Genomic DNA, 18,356 nt, shown 5'->3' on the forward strand with positions numbered 1-18,356 from the left:
AGAGAGCGTGCCGGATGAAGAGGAGGTGGCCAGCACCATAGATGAGGGAATTTCTACTCTGTCAGGTGGCACTGACCTCACCCGGGCTGAATTCGCAGAGTATGATGACGAAGCCTTATTCTTATTCCTGGACCGTGATTCCGACTTCGAGCCCTGAAAATGAGACAACGAATCAATAACTTTCTTTTTCATCCTTATTCACTTTTATTCCTGTGTGTCTGTCTTTCTTTGTTGTGCACAGTTAATATAATTCAAACTTTAATCAGATTATCACAAAGACAAGCCCATCAGCAGAACTGTCTTCACTTGTTTGCTAATTTATTTGAAGGTGCCGCAGTCTGCATTCCTCAGGTTCACAAGTTCAGAAGAACATGCTCCTCTATCCTCCTCCTCCAGACTCCTATTTCCATCAAAGCAGAGGGCTGGTTTACGCCCAATGAAGAAAGACTCAGCACTTGTGGGGGTGTTGTTCTACCTCTTTGCAGGTGAGTTGACGGGTCTGGGGCCATTGCTGGGAAGCACTAAAAGTGGTTTGTGCCAAATCCGAGGCGGAAATTTTTTTGTGTTTTTGATGACTTGCTTGCCTTTGAGGTGCTCTTAGGGGGGGTTCCGTCTGTTTGTGGGTGAGTTTCATGGTCTGAGAGCATTGCTGGGACACTCTAATCTTGATTGCATTTGCTTTTCAGGAAATCCGTCGTGCCAACCCCGACTTATGGCCTAGCTACGCAGCGCGTTTGGACCGAAGGCCCAGAAATATTGCAAGTATGAGATTTTGCTTTTGGCCTGTTTGGGGGTGTTATGCTTCTTGGCGGGTGGGTTGCCGGGTCTTGGGGCATTCCTGGGAAGGTCTAATACCGGGTAGAAGTGGTTGGGACAAAATCCAGGCCGATTTTTTTTGGGCTATTTCAGACATTTTGCTCTATGTAGCGTTTTCGGGGGCCTGTTTGGGGGGCTTGCTGGTGTTTGCGGGTGAGTTTCGTGGTCTGGGAGCACTGCTGGGACACTCTAATCTTGATTGCATTTGCTTTTCAGGAAATCCGTCGTGCCAACCCCGACTTATGGCCTAGCTACGCAGCGCGTTTGGACCGAAGGCCCAGAAATATTGCAAGTATGAGATTTTGCTTTTGGCCTGTTTGGGGGTGTTATGCTTCTTGGCGGGTGGGTTGCCGGGTCTTGGGGCATTCCTGGGAAGGTCTAATACCGGGTAGAAGTGGTTGGGACAAAATCCAGGCCGATTTTTTTTGGGCTATTTCAGACATTTTGCTCTATGTAGCGTTTTCGGGGGCCTGTTTGGGGGGCTTCCTGGTGTTTGCGGGTGAGTTTCGTGGTCTGGGAGCACTGCTGGGACACTCTAATCTTGATTGCATTTGCTTTTCAGGAAATCCGTCGTGCCAACCCCGACTTATGGCCTAGCTACGCAGCGCGTTTGGACCGAAGGCCCAGAAATATTGCAAGTATGAGATTTTGCTTTTGGCCTGTTTGGGGGTGTTATGCTTCTTGGCGGGTGGGTTGCCGGGTCTTGGGGCATTCCTGGGAAGGTCTAATACCGGGTAGAAGTGGTTGGGACAAAATCCAGGCCGATTTTTTTTGGGCTATTTCAGACATTTTGCTCTATGTAGCGTTTTCGGGGGCCTGTTTGGGGGGCTTGCTGGTGTTTGCGGGTGAGTTTCGTGGTCTGGGAGCACTGCTGGGACACTCTAATCTTGATTGCATTTGCTTTTCAGGAAATCCGTCGTGCCAACCCCGACTTATGGCCTAGCTACGCAGCGCGTTTGGACCGAAGGCCCAGAAATATTGCAAGTATGAGATTTTGCTTTTGGCCTGTTTGGGGGTGTTATGCTTCTTGGCGGGTGGGTTGCCGGGTCTTGGGGCATTCCTGGGAAGGTCTAATACCGGGTAGAAGTGGTTGGGACAAAATCCAGGCCGATTTTTTTTGGGCTATTTCAGACATTTTGCTCTATGTAGCGTTTTCGGGGGCCTGTTTGGGGGGCTTCCTGGTGTTTGCGGGTGAGTTTCGTGGTCTGGGAGCACTGCTGGGACACTCTAATCTTGATTGCATTTGCTTTTCAGGAAATCCGTCGTGCCAACCCCGACTTATGGCCTAGCTACGCAGCGCGTTTGGACCGAAGGCCCAGAAATATTGCAAGTATGAGATTTTGCTTTTGGCCTGTTTGGGGGTGTTATGCTTCTTGGCGGGTGGGTTGCCGGGTCTTGGGGCATTCCTGGGAAGGTCTAATACCGGGTAGAAGTGGTTGGGACAAAATCCAGGCCGATTTTTTTTGGGCTATTTCAGACATTTTGCTCTATGTAGCGTTTTCGGGGGCCTGTTTGGGGGGCTTGCTGGTGTTTGCGGGTGAGTTTCGTGGTCTGGGAGCACTGCTGGGACACTCTAATCTTGATTGCATTTGCTTTTCAGGAAATCCGTCGTGCCAACCCCGACTTATGGCCTAGCTACGCAGCGCGTTTGGACCGAAGGCCCAGAAATATTGCAAGTATGAGATTTTGCTTTTGGCCTGTTTGGGGGTGTTATGCTTCTTGGCGGGTGGGTTGCCGGGTCTTGGGGCATTCCTGGGAAGGTCTAATACCGGGTAGAAGTGGTTGGGACAAAATCCAGGCCGATTTTTTTTTGGGCTATTTCTGACATTTTGCTCTATGTAGCGTTTTCGGGGGCCTGTTTGGGGGGCTTCCTGGTGTTTGCGGGTGAGTTTCGTGGTGTGGGAGCACTGCTGGCTATATATACTTTACTTTGCAAGAGGTTTGAAGCAAATCCATGGTGGCTGAGGGGACTTAGGGCCTAGCTGCAGAGCGCGCGCGGAGTGATTTGGGAAATTTGTGAAAAAGTGACTAAGTCCCCATTTTTGTACTTTTGCTCTTTGGCTGTTTGGGGGTCTTCTACTCGTTTTCTCCTGGGTTGACGGCTCTGGGGCCATTGCTGGGAAGCTCTAATACCGGATAAAAGTGTTTTGGACCAAATCCCAGGCGGAATTTTTTTTGTGTTTTTGATGACTTGCTTGCCTTTGAGGTGCTCTTAGGGGGGGTTCCGTCTGTTTGCGGGTGAGTTTCGTGGTCTGGGAGCACTGCTGGGACACTCTAATCTTGATTGCATTTGCTTTTCAGGAAATCCGTCGTGCCAACCCCGACTTATGGCCTAGCTACGCAGCGCGTTTGGACCGAAGGCCCAGAAATATTGCAAGTATGAGATTTTGCTTTTGGCCTGTTTGGGGGTGTTATGCTTCTTGGCGGGTGGGTTGCCGGGTCTTGGGGCATTCCTGGGAAGGTCTAATACCGGGTAGAAGTGGTTGGGACAAAATCCGCGCGGAAAAGCCTTTAGTTTTGGCACTTTTTGTAACTTAGGGTTCGTTAGGGTTAGCCCTAGCAGCAGGATTGCATGTGTATCGGGGTGTTCTAGATTTTTCAAACTGAGTTCTGGGGTCTTAGAGCACTCGTGAGAATGTGTAATTTTGGTTGCAAGTCATTTGAAGAAAATCCATGGTGGGAAAGGGGGGATTTGGCATAGTTAAAGAAAGCCTTTGCCACTATTCTTAACTTAGGGTTCGTTAGGGTTAGCAGTATTTCTATTGCATGTGTTTGAGTGGGGGGGATTTCGAGTCTTGGAGCGATGCTGGCTATGGCTACTTTTGCTTGGTTGCTTGCAAGTGGTTTGAATACAATCCACGGGGGGTAATGGGTAATTAGGGTACTTCGGCCTACTTTTACTTTCAAAGTAAGTTTTGTCTCCAGTTTTCTGCTAGGCCTCGTTTTTTGGGTGGGAGCACTGCTAGGAAGATCTATTTTTGTTCTAAAACACAGTTTACAGTACACCTAGCTTGAGGGGCAAGATCCGCTACATTAATTTGCCCATACTTACTTATCCTTCAAAAGGTGACTCAGAGTACGCACTTTCAAAAACATTGTACTGTCTGTCTACTAGGAAAAACAAATTGTGACTTTTTGCACTCCACAGCCTACATACCTTATATTTATTTATCAGTGGTGTTGTAATATTATATCACTTCCTGTTTTTCGTTGAATAATTACAGGCCGGGTTTCAGTCTCTGCAATGGGGAAAAAAGGATGGAGTCAGGCTTCACAGTAGCGAGCCACAATTCAGCATCAGGCAGGCAGTGGACAGGGTGTCTTCTGGTGACCAACATCGGTGGACGAAGCGTCGGCTGCAATGGAGGAGTGCCGCTAATAGGAGGATTTTTTTTCTGCGGGCAACTTACTTACCACTTCCAACAGGACCACTACAACCACATAGATACAGTATCCCTTGCCTTTTTCTCTGACTGTGACTGCATTTCTTTGCTCTCTCTCGGCTTCTACATTGATCCCTTAACACATCACTTAGTCCACTCCACTATCTGCACCACACATAGTCATTTGTAAGTGCTCCTACGTAATTCGCAAGTCGCAGCACGCCCCAGGCCGTAGAGGACTGGGATGGCCCCAATGATGAAGCATGTCACCAAGGGGCAACCCTGGTGAGTGAGGGGACACCTAGAAAAAAAGCAATTTCTCCTTTTCTATCTACTATACCTTCTGTCAGGTTACGCAGCCCCTAAGCGCCTACCGTACTATGAAACTACATTTCCCATGAGTAGGCGGGAGACTTGCAGACTATTTAGTGAGACTATATGAGAGTACCCTTGTATGTTAGGACATCACTTCACTGATGCCTGTCTTGTCTTCTCTTACAGGTATCCTTTCCCTGCTGACCCTACCTTTACCCATCCCACATTTTTTATTTTAGTTTGTTATTTTTCTCCCTCGCCTAATGCCTCGAACACCCTGTGTTTACACTTCTGGGTGTTGGTGACATTTGGAGGTGGAACCATATTTGCATCGACTGGATCACGGGGAGTAAACGTGACACCTTCCAGACCAACCCCATTGAGTGTTGTTGTGAATGGATTTATAGTGACCAGCAAGGCTCTCGGGTATCTGGCTACAGAGACCTTATGTTGAATATAGTTATCAATAATTCCACACAGGCCCTGTACTGTCGCATTCTTTCTTTCCACAGTTGTCGATGATATATTCTTACTCTGCTTGACAAAGAACCATTGCTAATGTGAAAGAACTTCAACCGAATTAGTAGTTATACTTTACCATTTGTTAGGCTACAATGTGGCACTGCTCTACTGTACTTCTGTCACCTGCTATATTCTCAGTTGTACCGTTGAATTGCTCAGGAGGACAAACCAGATTTCATTTTCTTTTTTTTCATAGGCATGCAACTGCCACTGTGTCACACCACTACTACCACCGCTATGAGGAAATTTTATCCGACCAAGATTGCCAACGTTATTCGGTGTTTCCCGTGGAGCCAGCCCTGGGCCTAGCCCTACTTTCAAACACAAATTACAGGTAAGATAAGCGTTTGGTGGTTTGGGGGTATAATGGAGTATTAGTACGAGAGACGAGAGCCTGAAGGTAGTACTACTAAAGTCCTAGGACTCTTGGATTCACTTCACTTAGTCTGTGAGAGGCACTTAGTGTTGAAAACATTTGGGCATTTACACTTAAAGGAAGAAAATGGAACTAAACTTTCAGGAAAACAGTCAACGTTAAACCCCCACCCACCAGGCAAGCAGTAAAAAACAGGTATGCTCAGATAAAGTTTGAAAAAGTATATTTATATCCCTAACAAAATAATCTCCCGCAAGACCCTCCCTAACCCCAACGATTGTCCTTCAAAAGTCCCCAAAAACCCAACTCCCAATTCCCACCCCCCAAAAGTCTCTAAAAAAGGGGCAAGGGACACTATGGGTGGATGCTGTTCACTTTTTGGGCCAGGGCATCATGCTCCTCGCGGAGCAAGGCGAGCTCCTGCTGAAGGCGGGACACCATCAGGGTGGTGCGGCGCAGGCGTGCCTTCACTGCCTTGCAGGTGCAAGGCCTGTGAGAAGCAGCTGTTGGCCTTGCTGCTCGGCGGTGGCGTTTGCCTTTGGCAGCCCGGCTCAGTCTCGGTGGACCACTGTGCTGGGTCACGGTGGCAGCCGGTGAGGCCACGGAGGACGACGTTGTCGTTGTTGTCGACCGCACACTTTCCACGTCCTCCAGGGCCACCAGCCGCCGATATTCCGCAACAGTGGCCTCGATTCTCCGTTGCCGGGCCGCTCTAGCCAGCTCCTTCCTCCTTGTTCGTTTGGAAGGAGAACCTATATGAAGAAAGAAAGACATAGTCTGTAACCAATGCTCTTTAAGATTAACTCAATCATTCAGCAGAAATGTGTGCTGCAGTACAACTAGCAACTTGCAAGCGCATTACATAACTATTGAGGCCAGTATCTATCTAACCTCACACTTCTTCATCCTTGCTCTAACATTAGTGGGAGTTTAAGGAACAAATTCTATGAGCACTGTGGACTTCCATTGGAGTCGACTATGAAAGTACACCAGTCTTATTCTTCTTCTTGTCTCTTGTTTTGGAAAATTGGTACGTTATTTTCTGCAAGCCGGCATAATGCCAGCGCGGTAAACTTGCACCCGAGAAAAAGAGACGCACGCCATGAGGAGTGACCTAGACTTGCGTTGCCGTTGCGTTACTGTACCCGTCCAGTACATGCAGGTGGTGAATCTCTTACTTTTCTATTACGGGTGGCACTGAGAATACTCTGTTACAACTCAAGGGCTACTGCTTAATTAATTTAACTTTCACCCTACAGTGGAAATGAGTACTAGAAATGGAAAATTGAAGAAGATAAATAATCTGATTATCTATCACTTCACATGGGATGTTTTTGCTTATATATGGGATGACTTTAGGTGCTTTGCTTTTTATTGAGTGACAGGCAGTGATACATCCACACATGAATGACTGAGTACTACTAAACTTATTAAGAGAGGTAGGGAGTGGCCACCATAATAACCGGATCTATGCAGTGCTTGCAATACAAACTACTGCTACTATTTATGGTAGTATTTGGACAAAATTAAAAGTTCTTTTCCTTGCCTTTCCTACACTGGAACGGACGTGCGGGTGCAGTGTTAGTGTTACATGCTCTTCAAAGTTACACTTAGTTCATCCACTGACCGTCTACTCTCTCTAGATCATGGGTACTCACAAACTTTCTCTCAGGGGCTACATTTACAGTGTAGTTTGGGGCCGAGGGCCGCACTGGTGGGGGCGGAGTCAGAGGGGGCGGGGCTAAAGCAAAACGATAACTTGTGACCATGAGGTTGCACACAGGTCCCTGCAGCAGATGCCCTCATCCACTGAGCCACCAGACCCAGCATTTACATACATCTCTCTCCCTCCTGCTGTCCCTCCTGCCCTCCCTCCATCTCTCTCTCCCTCCTGCCCTCCCTCTCCCTCTGTCATCTCACTGTGTGTGTGTCTATCTGTGTCAGCCTTCAGCCCGGGTTGAGACCGCTTCCTCAACGCGCACACACAGACAACAACACCAAAGTACTTAACAGGTCTTTAAAAGACCATTAACATATTATTGAGGCTTTGTTTGTTTTAGCGCCCCTGCTTCTCCACCCTGACAATCACTGCTTGCCCGGCCCCACAGAGCAGAGGCTTAGTTCTATTTCACCTCTTTGTGGCCTTGCATCTCCACTCTGCTCTGTGGGGGCCGGGGGAGCAGTGATTGTCAGAGTGGAGATGCAGGGGCGCTAACAGGTGAAATACAAAAAAGCCTCTGCTCTGTGGGGGCCGGGGGAGCAGTGATTGTCTGCAAGGTCAGCGCACCGCCAACGAAGGCTTGCCGGGCCACCACCGGCCCGCGGGCCGTACTAGGAGTACCCCTGCTCTAGATACACATATGCTATCTAAGAGTCAGATAGTAGCATGATCCAGGTATATGGACACATACAGTTTCTGTGTCACCCACCCAGGCTGTTGTCCTTCCACCCATCATTGCTTCATCATTCACCCAGCCATGCATCTCATATTCTTGCCTTCCCAGCTAGTCTTCAATCTCAATAAGTAAGGAATATATAAGAGCTTACCTCTGGCCGCCACCACCGTCTCAACTCTCACATCCGGCGCCGCCGCCTCCTCCCCTGATGATGAATTGCCCTCCGCCTCCGTGTCGAGCACCACCACCACACTGGCCCCGCCACCAGATGTTCCACCTACAAAGTACATTTAAGAATCTTAGAATAAAGCACTCACTAGTCACTAGTATTTGGTCTAGGAATGAAGACATGTGAAAACAATGTAATTTGTGACTGTCTACGTTAAAGTTAAAAAAAATGTCCCTTTTTCCAGGGAAGGTTGTCTTGCTGCACTTTTTGGCACAACTGATGAAGGCTGATTTTTTAACACGCACCATTTTTCTCCACACAGACAGAAGATGGACTTCTAACAACAAGATCAAGTTGAAACCAGGTGAGAGCTCGGCTCGACCACAAGAAATGTCTTCAATTAATCGTCAGCACTAACCACTTTTCCATTATCAGTTAAACGTTTAGTTTTATTATGACTTCATTTTAATAAATGTGTTTACTTTTAATAAAGCTTTTAAATTTAAATACAATCTGTGTTTTTTGGTCCTCCAGACTAGAGTGACTGAACGAAAGGTTTTGCAATTTTTGCAAGCATGAGTCCAGATAGAACACTTCAAAAGACATTATGGACAATCCCAGAGGACTGCACTAAGTTGATAGAGCTATTGCTGACTAGAATCATGGGAGTTTCGCCAACCGTGCAATCTTAGTTAGCTACACAGACAGACTAATAAGAATAATCTAGTAATACCACAGGGAGTCATAGTAGAGGCAGGATAAGAATTTAGATACAGTCTACAAGAAGAGCAAAGACAATTTTGAAAAAATTCAAATGAGGAACGCTAGGAAAAATAGGTACTAGTCTAAAATGAAAACTTACTGGGGCCAGCAGAGGAGCCCTCGCCTGCCCGATCCTGGCCCTGTTGATGAACAGCATCCGCCGCCTGCTGCTCCTGTGTCCTCCTCTCGCCCCTGGGGGGAGCTGACGTACAACATGAAAGAAAGAACAGAAAACATGGATGATTGTTGCTTGTCAATGTCAACCAAATCAAACATTTCAAAAGAACAATAACAAAATATTTCCGCGAAATTATATTGATTATGGTTACTTTTTATTTATTTGCGGACCTGTGACTTCGAAAGTCACGTAACTCACTAAACAAAGTACTGAAACGTTCACCTAGGACTGGCAGGCAGCAGTCCGCAGGCAAGACGCAAAGTGACAGACAAACTCCATTGTGATTTCAGTCAGATCAGTGACAACACTAACAGTTGCCTGCTACATTACCAGTCATTTAAATAGTCAAACTATCAATCCACCGCCACTATTTTTCTTATTGTCAGGGTTACAAAGGAAGGGGCAGATTTAAGCCCTTGCGGCTCTTTTGCGCCGTTCTTGCGTGACTTTTGTGACGCAGCAGCTAAACAAAAAAGGGCGCCATGGTGCGGCGTATAATATTATAACAACGTGACGCATTTGGGAGATGCATCCCGTTATAAAGCCCTGCGCCATCAGGGGGCGTTCCGGCGCAAGGGAGGGCATTCCTGCGCTGGAACACATCCTAATAGTGGCTGAGGGAAATCTACAAAATATCAATCAGTCACCTTTAGGACAATGATGCGTCACACAAACCCTGCACCTGCTTGAAGCAGACGTACGGCTTGACCCAGCATTGGGGAGATAGGGTACCCCAGAGCATTGATGGAGCTGCGCCATCGTTGCGACGCAACTCCAGCAGTAAAGCTTCGGTGACGTTTTGGGCCCATGGGGAGCCGCATTGCAAATACGGCGCACCATGTTTGGTGGTGGTAGCGGGCCGCACAATTAATGGCACATCCCTGCTACTTTGCAGGGATGCGACGGTAATTGCAATTCTGCCCCTTAGGGGCATACTTACTTACGCGTTCTGGCGCATCTCCAGAGATGCGCCAGATCAAATGCGTCACGCAAAACTACCCTTGCGACACGGCAGATGTGCCTCATTTACAATGCGGCGCGCCCTGGCGCAAGGGTAGGCACTTGCGTGACGCATCTCGTCACGTAAGAGCGGCGCATCGCTGGAGTCACGTCGCCAACGCAATGCAACTCCAGTAATGCTCAGGGCCACCCAATACTTTACATGCTGTGTCAGTCCTTTCGCCTGCTTCGAGCAGACATAAGGAATTGAATTGACGTAGCAGCGTCGCAGAAGTGCCTGCGTTAAATCTTGTAGATTTCACGCAGGCAATTTTGCGAGGCGCACAGCCGCTGGACCGCCCACCCTGCGTACTAGGAACGCACCCATTGTGGTGCAGGCCCATGGCTTTATAACGTGACGCATCTCCCTAGATGCGTCATGCTGTAAATGACTTGCAGGGATGCGGCACGTTTACGCCGCTGTTGCGTCACGCAAGGCAACGTAAACGTGGCGCAAGGGGCTTGTAAATGTAATCTGCCCCCTAGTGTCTAGCATTACGCAGTTCTGTTAAGTACACTCATACATAATAGTTACTCAGGCCAATGAGACCACGAAATAGAAAACAAATAAGCATAGTAGCAACCCCACTGAGAAGGAGAGCAGTGCACCTGAAATGCACAGAAGATTTTGAAATATAATTTAACTACAATGTAATCGTCATCAGCGGCATTATTGGCTTGCTCCATGTAAAAAACAAATATTTGCAATACAACAACACAGAGCAGGAGAAAACATCATAGTAGTGAGTGATTAAATGCCAATGGCTACTACTACTCACCAAGCCCGGGGATCTCCAAGCCGAGCTGGTCCAGCAGGTCGCGCTCGCGGTCCAGGAGGTCCGTCCAGCGATGGGTGACCTGGCTGTAGGTGCGCTGGACCCCGTAGAGGTGGGATATGGCCCAGCACACCTTCTCCCACCGCTTCCGGCGCTCCCGCATGTTATAGCCGCCGGCCGCGATCCTGCCGCCTCCCGCGATGGTCCTGGGCAGGCGGCGCTGGACGAAGTAGACCAGCGCGCCCACTTCCTCCGGGCTGAATATCTCCCGGCGCGTCACCTGCTCCCCCCTCGATCTCACGCCTGCTGTCCTGCCACTGGGTCCAGCACTACTCCCCGCCGCCGCTGCGGCCCTCAAGTGCCTGGGCAGCTTCACGGCGCCTGGCTTGACCATGGTCTGGGCAGGTAAGGTAGGAAGAAGTAGAAAATTAAGAAAGAATAGGATAGGGAAGAAGAAAAGAAAAGAGTTTACAAAAGTAGTTTAAAAGTAAAGAAAAATAGCAGAAAAGACAAAAATATACAGCTAGGAAAAGAGAGGGATAGATAAGAAGCAAAATCGTAAAAAAAAAACTGAAAACAAGCAAAGGATGGGAAAGATATCAAGAGGATTAAACACCATGCCCAGACACAGGAAATGAATGAAAAACAAGATGGCCGGCGCCCGTTTCCGAGCGCGAAAGTCAGTTCGCGCGAGATTTTCCTCGCGATCTCGTGCGAACCTCTAGATTTCCCGCGCGATCTCGTGCGAACCTCTACTCGCAATGCGCTTACTGCGCGAGATTATACATAGCGGGCGGAAACGGAAATACGTCACGCAAACAAAATGGCCGCGCCCGTACTCGACCTTGGGGTAAATTCGCGTGTTGCGCTGCAAGCGGCTCGCGAATACTGCAAAAAAACTCGCGAAACAACAAGCCGCAAAAAAATAAAATGCTCATTCGCACGAATTGGCGGCTTCCGCGGTCGGTTTCGCACGACGCCGCGCCCCGCGAATAGCGCGAAAAAAACCGCAAAACGATTTCAGCAAAAGCAAAAGCAATGAGCAGGTGCAAAAGGTCAACCTCATGATTTGTAACGATTCTTTGTATTGCTTCCTGAGGGGGCCCTCCAGAATTCGGTTGCCTGCTTGCAACTATTGTGTGACCCTGCTCTGACCTTAACTGTATGCCACAAAGGTCCTGATTTACAGCTAAAGGAGCAGACAAGCAGGTGCCAGGCTGGAACTTTAAATTCTTTCAGTGACACATTAATTAGCCCCTAATTCATTATTGTCAGTTGGGGCAGGGCAGGTGTTGTAACTAATTTTGCAACAATGAAAGCACTTAGCAAGTGCAAAAGATCACTAATCAGGGCGCACTAAGGAAGCAGGTGCCAGCTAAAAAAATATTCTGTGACACATTAATCAGCCCCAAATTAATTCAGGTCACTTGAGGCAGGGAAGGTGTGCTTTGCTTTGCCGAAAATAATGTACACTGGACAACCAGAGGGTGTGGTGATGAAACAGAGGGTGGCATGGGTGGGCCAGAGGGTGGCATGAGTAGTCAGAGAGTGGCAGTGGTGACAGAGAGTGGCAGTGATGAAGAAGAGTGTCCCAAACAGGCTGGACATGTAGAAACAACAAGTTCGCAAAACTTGCGACCCGACAGGTAAGTTCGCAAATTGCGAAATTGTAAAAACCCTCGCGAACTGGCAGAAACACGGGCGAACACAAAAAAAAAAAAAATCTGCAAATTCGCGGGAATTCGCGGATTTTGCGGATTGCGAATCCGCAAATCCGCAAAATTCGCGAACGCGAGATCCGCAAAATTCGCCCATGCTTAATGCAAATCAGTCTGTCCCTGGCCCAGTGCATCATGGGAACAGGGCAGACTAAACTACCAAGCCAATTCTTTACCAGAAAGGAGACAAGCTACCGGGGACCGGTTTCTGGCGTTTCAGCCGTCTTCGGCCCGGCTTGCTTGAATCCTGATGGAGCAGTGAGAAAGGGACTCATGTCTGAGTATACCCTGCCACACCTATAGTGGCCAAAATCGATTTACAAAAGGGGGTGGTGATGAACAGAGTGTCTGAATTGAGCAGACCACTCTTACCCAGTCCAAAGATCAGGGCTTGATCCATCACCGTTATTTATCTCACTGCCCCATCCCAGCTCAGAACCTGGCTATATGCAAATCAGTCTGTCCCTGGCCCAGTGCATCATGGGAACAGGGCAGACTAAACTACCAAGCCAATTCTTTACCAGAAAGGAGACAAGCTACCGGGGACCGGTTTCTGGCGTTTCAGCCGTCTTCGGCCCGGCTTGCTTGAATCCTGATGGAGCAGTGAGAAAGGGACTCATGTCTGAGTATACCCTGCCACACCTATAGTGGCCAAAATCGATTTACAAAAGGGGGTGGTGATGAACAGAGTGTCTGAATTGAGCAGACCACTCTTACCCAGTCCAAAGATCAGGGCTTGATCCATCACCGTTATTTATCTCACTGCCCCATCCCAGCTCAGAACCTGGCTATATGCAAATCAGTCTGTCCCTGGCCCAGTGCATCATGGGAACAGGGCAGACTAAACTACCAAGCCAATTCTTTACCAGAAAGGAGACAAGCTACCGGGGACCGGTTTCTGGCGTTTCAGCCGTCTTCGGCCCGGCTTGCTTGAATCCTGATGGAGCAGTGAGAAAGGGACTCATGTCTCAGTATACCCTGCCACACCTATAGTGGCCAAAATCGATTTACAAAAGGGGGTGGTGATGAACAGAGTGTCTGAATTGAGCAGACCACTCTTACCCAGTCCAAAGATCAGGGCTTGATCCATCACCGTTATTTATCTCACTGCCCCATCCCAGCTCAGAACCTGGCTATATGCAAATCAGTCTGTCCCTGGCCCAGTGCATCATGGGAACAGGGCAGACTAAACTACCAAGCCAATTCTTTACCAGAAAGGAGACAAGCTACCGGGGACCGGTTTCTGGCGTTTCAGCCGTCTTCGGCCCGGCTTGCTTGAATCCTGATGGAGCAGTGAGAAAGGGACTCATGTCTGAGTATACCCTGCCACACCTATAGTGGCCAAAATCGATTTACAAAAGGGGGTGGTGATGAACAGAGTGTCTGAATTGAGCAGACCACTCTTACCCAGTCCAAAGATCAGGGCTTGATCCATCACCGTTATTTATCTCACTGCCCCATCCCAGCTCAGAACCTGGCTATATGCAAATCAGTCTGTCCCTGGCCCAGTGCATCATGGGAACAGGGCAGACTAAACTACCAAGCCAATTCTTTACCAGAAAGGAGACAAGCTACCGGGGACCGGTTTCTGGCGTTTCAGCCGTCTTCGGCCCGGCTTGCTTGAATCCTGATGGAGCAGTGAGAAAGGGACTCATGTCTGAGTATACCCTGCCACACCTATAGTGGCCAAAATCGATTTACAAAAGGGGGTGGTGATGAACAGAGTGTCTGAATTGAGCAGACCACTCTTACCCAGTCCAAAGATCAGGGCTTGATCCATCACCGTTATTTATCTCACTGCCCCATCCCAGCTCAGAACCTGGCTATATGCAAATCAGTCTGTCCCTGGCCCAGTGCATCATGGGAACAGGGCAGACTAAACTACCAAGCCAATTCTTTACCAGAAAGGAGACAAGCTACCGGGGACCGGTTTCTGGCGTTTCAGCCGTCTTCGGCCCGGCTTGCTTGAATCCTGATGGAGCAGTGAGAAAGGGACTCATGTCTGAGTATACCCTGCCACACCTATAGTGGCCAAAATCGATTTACAAAAGGGGGTGGTGATGAACAGAGTGTCTGAATTGAGCAGACCACTCTTACCCAGTCCAAAGATCAGGGCTTGATCCATCACCGTTATTTATCTCACTGCCCCATCCCAGCTCAGAACCTGGCTATATGCAAATCAGTCTGTCCCTGGCCCAGTGCATCATGGGAACAGGGCAGACTAAACTACCAAGCCAATTCTTTACCAGAAAGGAGACAAGCTACCGGGGACCGGTTTCTGGCGTTTCAGCCGTCTTCGGCCCGGCTTGCTTGAATCCTGATGGAGCAGTGAGAAAGGGACTCATGTCTCAGTATACCCTGCCACACCTATAGTGGCCAAAATCGATTTACAAAAGGGGGTGGTGATGAACAGAGTGTCTGAATTGAGCAGACCACTCTTACCCAGTCCAAAGATCAGGGCTTGATCCATCACCGTTATTTATCTCACTGCCCCATCCCAGCTCAGAACCTGGCTATATGCAAATCAGTCTGTCCCTGGCCCAGTGCATCATGGGAACAGGGCAGACTAAACTACCAAGCCAATTCTTTACCAGAAAGGAGACAAGCTACCGGGGACCGGTTTCTGGCGTTTCAGCCGTCTTCGGCCCGGCTTGCTTGAATCCTGATGGAGCAGTGAGAAAGGGACTCATGTCTGAGTATACCCTGCCACACCTATAGTGGCCAAAATCGATTTACAAAAGGGGGTGGTGATGAACAGAGTGTCTGAATTGAGCAGACCACTCTTACCCAGTCCAAAGATCAGGGCTTGATCCATCACCGTTATTTATCTCACTGCCCCATCCCAGCTCAGAACCTGGCTATATGCAAATCAGTCTGTCCCTGGCCCAGTGCATCATGGGAACAGGGCAGACTAAACTGGATGGTATCTTCCTCATAGATAGCATAGGTATATGTAGAGTAGACAGAGTAGACGGTCATTGGATAAAGAGTGTTAGTGTGAAGAGCATGTAACACTGCATGTCCGTGCCAGAGTAGAAAAGCAGAGGAAAGTAGAAGTTGTAATTTTTCAGAATACTCCCTTGATTAACAGTAGTTTGCAAGCACAGCATATATTGTGTATCTATATTATGAAGTTCACATTGTCAAGTCAAGTCACAAGTGCCTTCTTCCAGCGATTATCGGGACCACTCACTACCTATGTTAAAAATTTTTTTTCAACTCTGTCATTCATGTGTGGCCAATCGGTGTTCATCAATCAATAAAAACAAAGCACCTAAAGTCATCCCTTATATAAGCAAATATCATGTGAAGGGATAGATGATCATATTATCTTCTTCATTCTCCTTTTGTGGTAGTCAGTGGCAGGGCAGGGTGAAAGTTAAATTAATTGGGCAGTAGCCCTTGTAACAGAGTATGGCCAGTGACACCCTTAATAGAAAAGTAAGAGCTTCCCAACCTGCATGTACTGGTAACAGTAACGCAAGTCTGCTTCATCAGGGCTTTCGTCTGTTTTTCTGGGATGCAAGCTGACTGCGCTGGCATTATGCCGGCATCCACAAGTTTACATACTAATTTCTCTAAACAAGAGAGAATAAGAAGACTGGTGTACTGTCTGAGTCTAATCCAGTGAGTCCATAGTGCTAGTAGATTTCCTGAAACTCCCACTAATGTTAGAGCAGAGGCAGAAAAAGTGGGAGGTTAGATAGATACATGCCACAAATGTTATGTACTGTGCTTGCAAGTTGCTAGTGCTACTGTGACACAATTTTCTGTTGAATTATTTTGTGTTAATCTTAAAGAGTATTGGTTACAGTATTTATTTTTGTCTTTATATAGATGCTCCTTCTAAACTAGCAAGGAAGGAGTTGGCTATCCGGGCTTGGCGACGGAAGCTGGAGGCAATTGTCGCCAAATATCAGTGGCTGATGGTTCAGGAGGAGGAGGATGACTCGCAGTCAACAACAACAGCTGCATCTTCCTCCACTGCCCCTAGGTCATACAGCCAGTGTAATCCTCCAGCAGTACGGCGCCGTAGTCTGGCAGGCACCCGCCGCAGCCGAGCAGCGAAACCAACAGCTGCCCCCACAGTACCTATAAGGCGCATGTGCATCGCCTAACCCTGCGAGTGGCCTACCTTGAGCAGGAGGTGGAGAGGCAGAAAGTCCTGCTCAAGGCCCCCCGGAGAGAGCTGCGTGACTACCTGGCCACAGGACACCGCCGGCCAAGTAGAGACTGTCCCTTGCCCCTTTTTGAAAGACTTTTGGGGGGGGGTCGGGCGTTGGGGTTTTTGAACTTTTGGGGACATTTCATGGACATTGGTTGGGGTTAGGGAGGGGGGAAGGTCAGGTCTTGTGGGATCGTTTATTTTTGTTAGGGTCGAAATAATTATTTATTTTCAACTTAAACATAGCATACGCGTTTTTACTGTTTTCTGGGGAAGGCAGGGGGGGTTAACTGTACGTTTCTTTTCCTGAAACTTAACTGGCTGGTTGATTCAAATTGTCTAAGTAATCGCCCAAATTTGTACAAAAGTGCCACTGACAGTTATTGAATTCAATTGTCATACTACTTTACTAGTACTACCATCAGTCTCTCATCTCTTCCGACTCCATTATTCTTCCTCCCCAAAATGCTTGACTTACATGCGATTCGTGTTTGAGAATAGGGCTAGGCACAGGGCTGGATGCATGGCAAATGGCGATTAATGTTGGCTATGGAATCCTGGATGGAAGAAATGGCATCGTTGTGGTGGTAGTAGTAGTGGTACACACTGGCAGTAGCAGCATAGGAAAAAAAGAAATGAGACATTGAGTGGCCTGGGAGGAGCATTGGAACAGTACGATAGTACAATACTCAAGAACAGTGCCATAAATTGTAGCCTAAGCAATGCTAAAGTATTCAATCAAAAGTTAACTACTAGTTGCGTGGATTATGGCTACTACAAAAACTAGTATTGAAGGACACAGCAGCGTAAGCTTTCGACACGTGTAGGAGGATGTTGTTGATGATGAATCCACTTGATGGCGGACAAGAAATTCTGAATTGATTTGCAAATACTCATGGGTGTGTGTCAAGCAAAATAAGAATATATCCTTGGATTTCTTGACCTGCCTTGAAATTTCTGTTGCTTTTGACCTTATCCTCCCCAGCAAGCGTGTGGAATTATTGGTGTCATTTAGTCTCACCTCAATGAAAACCACACAGCCTGGGGGAAGAGGATTAGGTTTTGAAAAATGGATGGGAATGGGGCTTTTTGGGAAAGTTTTTTAGAGAGAGAAAAGAAAAACAGCATGGATAAACAACAATTGAAGAAAAACAAATCTATGCAAACGAAGATATCCATAAATCTTTTAAGGGACATAAAGGGAGTGCATGCATGAAGTTGTTTGCTAAATGGATGGTTAGGTAACTGAAAAGTAGTACTTACTACAACTTACTAACTAGTACTAAACAATTAGACAGTACAGGGCTGCAGTAATTATGCAATTTCACTTGCCTATCTGCCCTCAGAGAGAATAAACACTTAGTAGTACATTATATTAGTTTTAAAAATAGCAGAGAAACTTATCAAATAGCTGTAGGGATGAATTTGAAGCAGAGAGCAAACGCACAGAGTCGCACTCATAGAAGTTCACAACAATTACATTATTTAAAAGATAAGGACAAGTGAAGTGGATACTGTAACTGTATGTTGTAGTTGTCCTGGTCAAATGGGAGGTTGCATGCATCCAGCCATTCCTCTTATTCGCGGTACTCCTCCATTCTATTGGGCGCTCCGTCGATCAATCTTGGTGACCACACTGTCCACTGCCTGCCTGGCAGATGCGGAATTGCGGATTGCTATGGTAGGCCTGAGTTAATGTTTTTCCCATTGCACAGGGTAAGTGCCGGCCTGTATTTGTCGATGGAAAAACAGAAAGGGATATTAAAACACCCCGCATGAAA

The 18,356-nt window shown here is 47.7% G+C and overlaps 1 protein-coding gene across 2 annotated transcripts; it reads right to left on the minus strand.

Annotated features, from left to right (window-relative positions):
* Window positions 1–4,217: 4,217 nt before the first annotated feature.
* LOC147728683 (uncharacterized) lies at window positions 4,218–8,938 on the minus strand. Of its 2 annotated transcripts, XR_015309569.1 has the most exons (3): window positions 8,840–8,938; window positions 7,960–8,085; window positions 4,218–6,164 (listed from the first exon to the last, which is right to left on the minus strand). XR_015309569.1 is itself a non-coding variant. In XM_086963323.1 (2 exons), exons 1-2 carry the CDS (start codon window positions 8,096–8,098, stop codon window positions 5,767–5,769), a joined length of 537 nt encoding a protein of 178 aa, XP_086819449.1. In that variant the 5' UTR covers window positions 8,099–8,114; the 3' UTR covers window positions 4,218–5,766. The 2 variants fall into 2 exon arrangements, 1 of the variants encoding a protein (XP_086819449.1); XM_086963323.1 differs by lacking the exon at window positions 8,840–8,938 and having other exon boundaries at window positions 7,960–8,114.
* Between the last annotated feature and the right edge of the window lie 9,418 nt (window positions 8,939–18,356).

The sequence above is a fragment of the Lissotriton vulgaris genome, chromosome 3_1 (genome assembly GCF_964263255.1).
Source record: "Lissotriton vulgaris chromosome 3_1, aLisVul1.2, whole genome shotgun sequence".
Taxonomy (NCBI): domain Eukaryota; kingdom Metazoa; phylum Chordata; class Amphibia; order Caudata; family Salamandridae; genus Lissotriton; species Lissotriton vulgaris.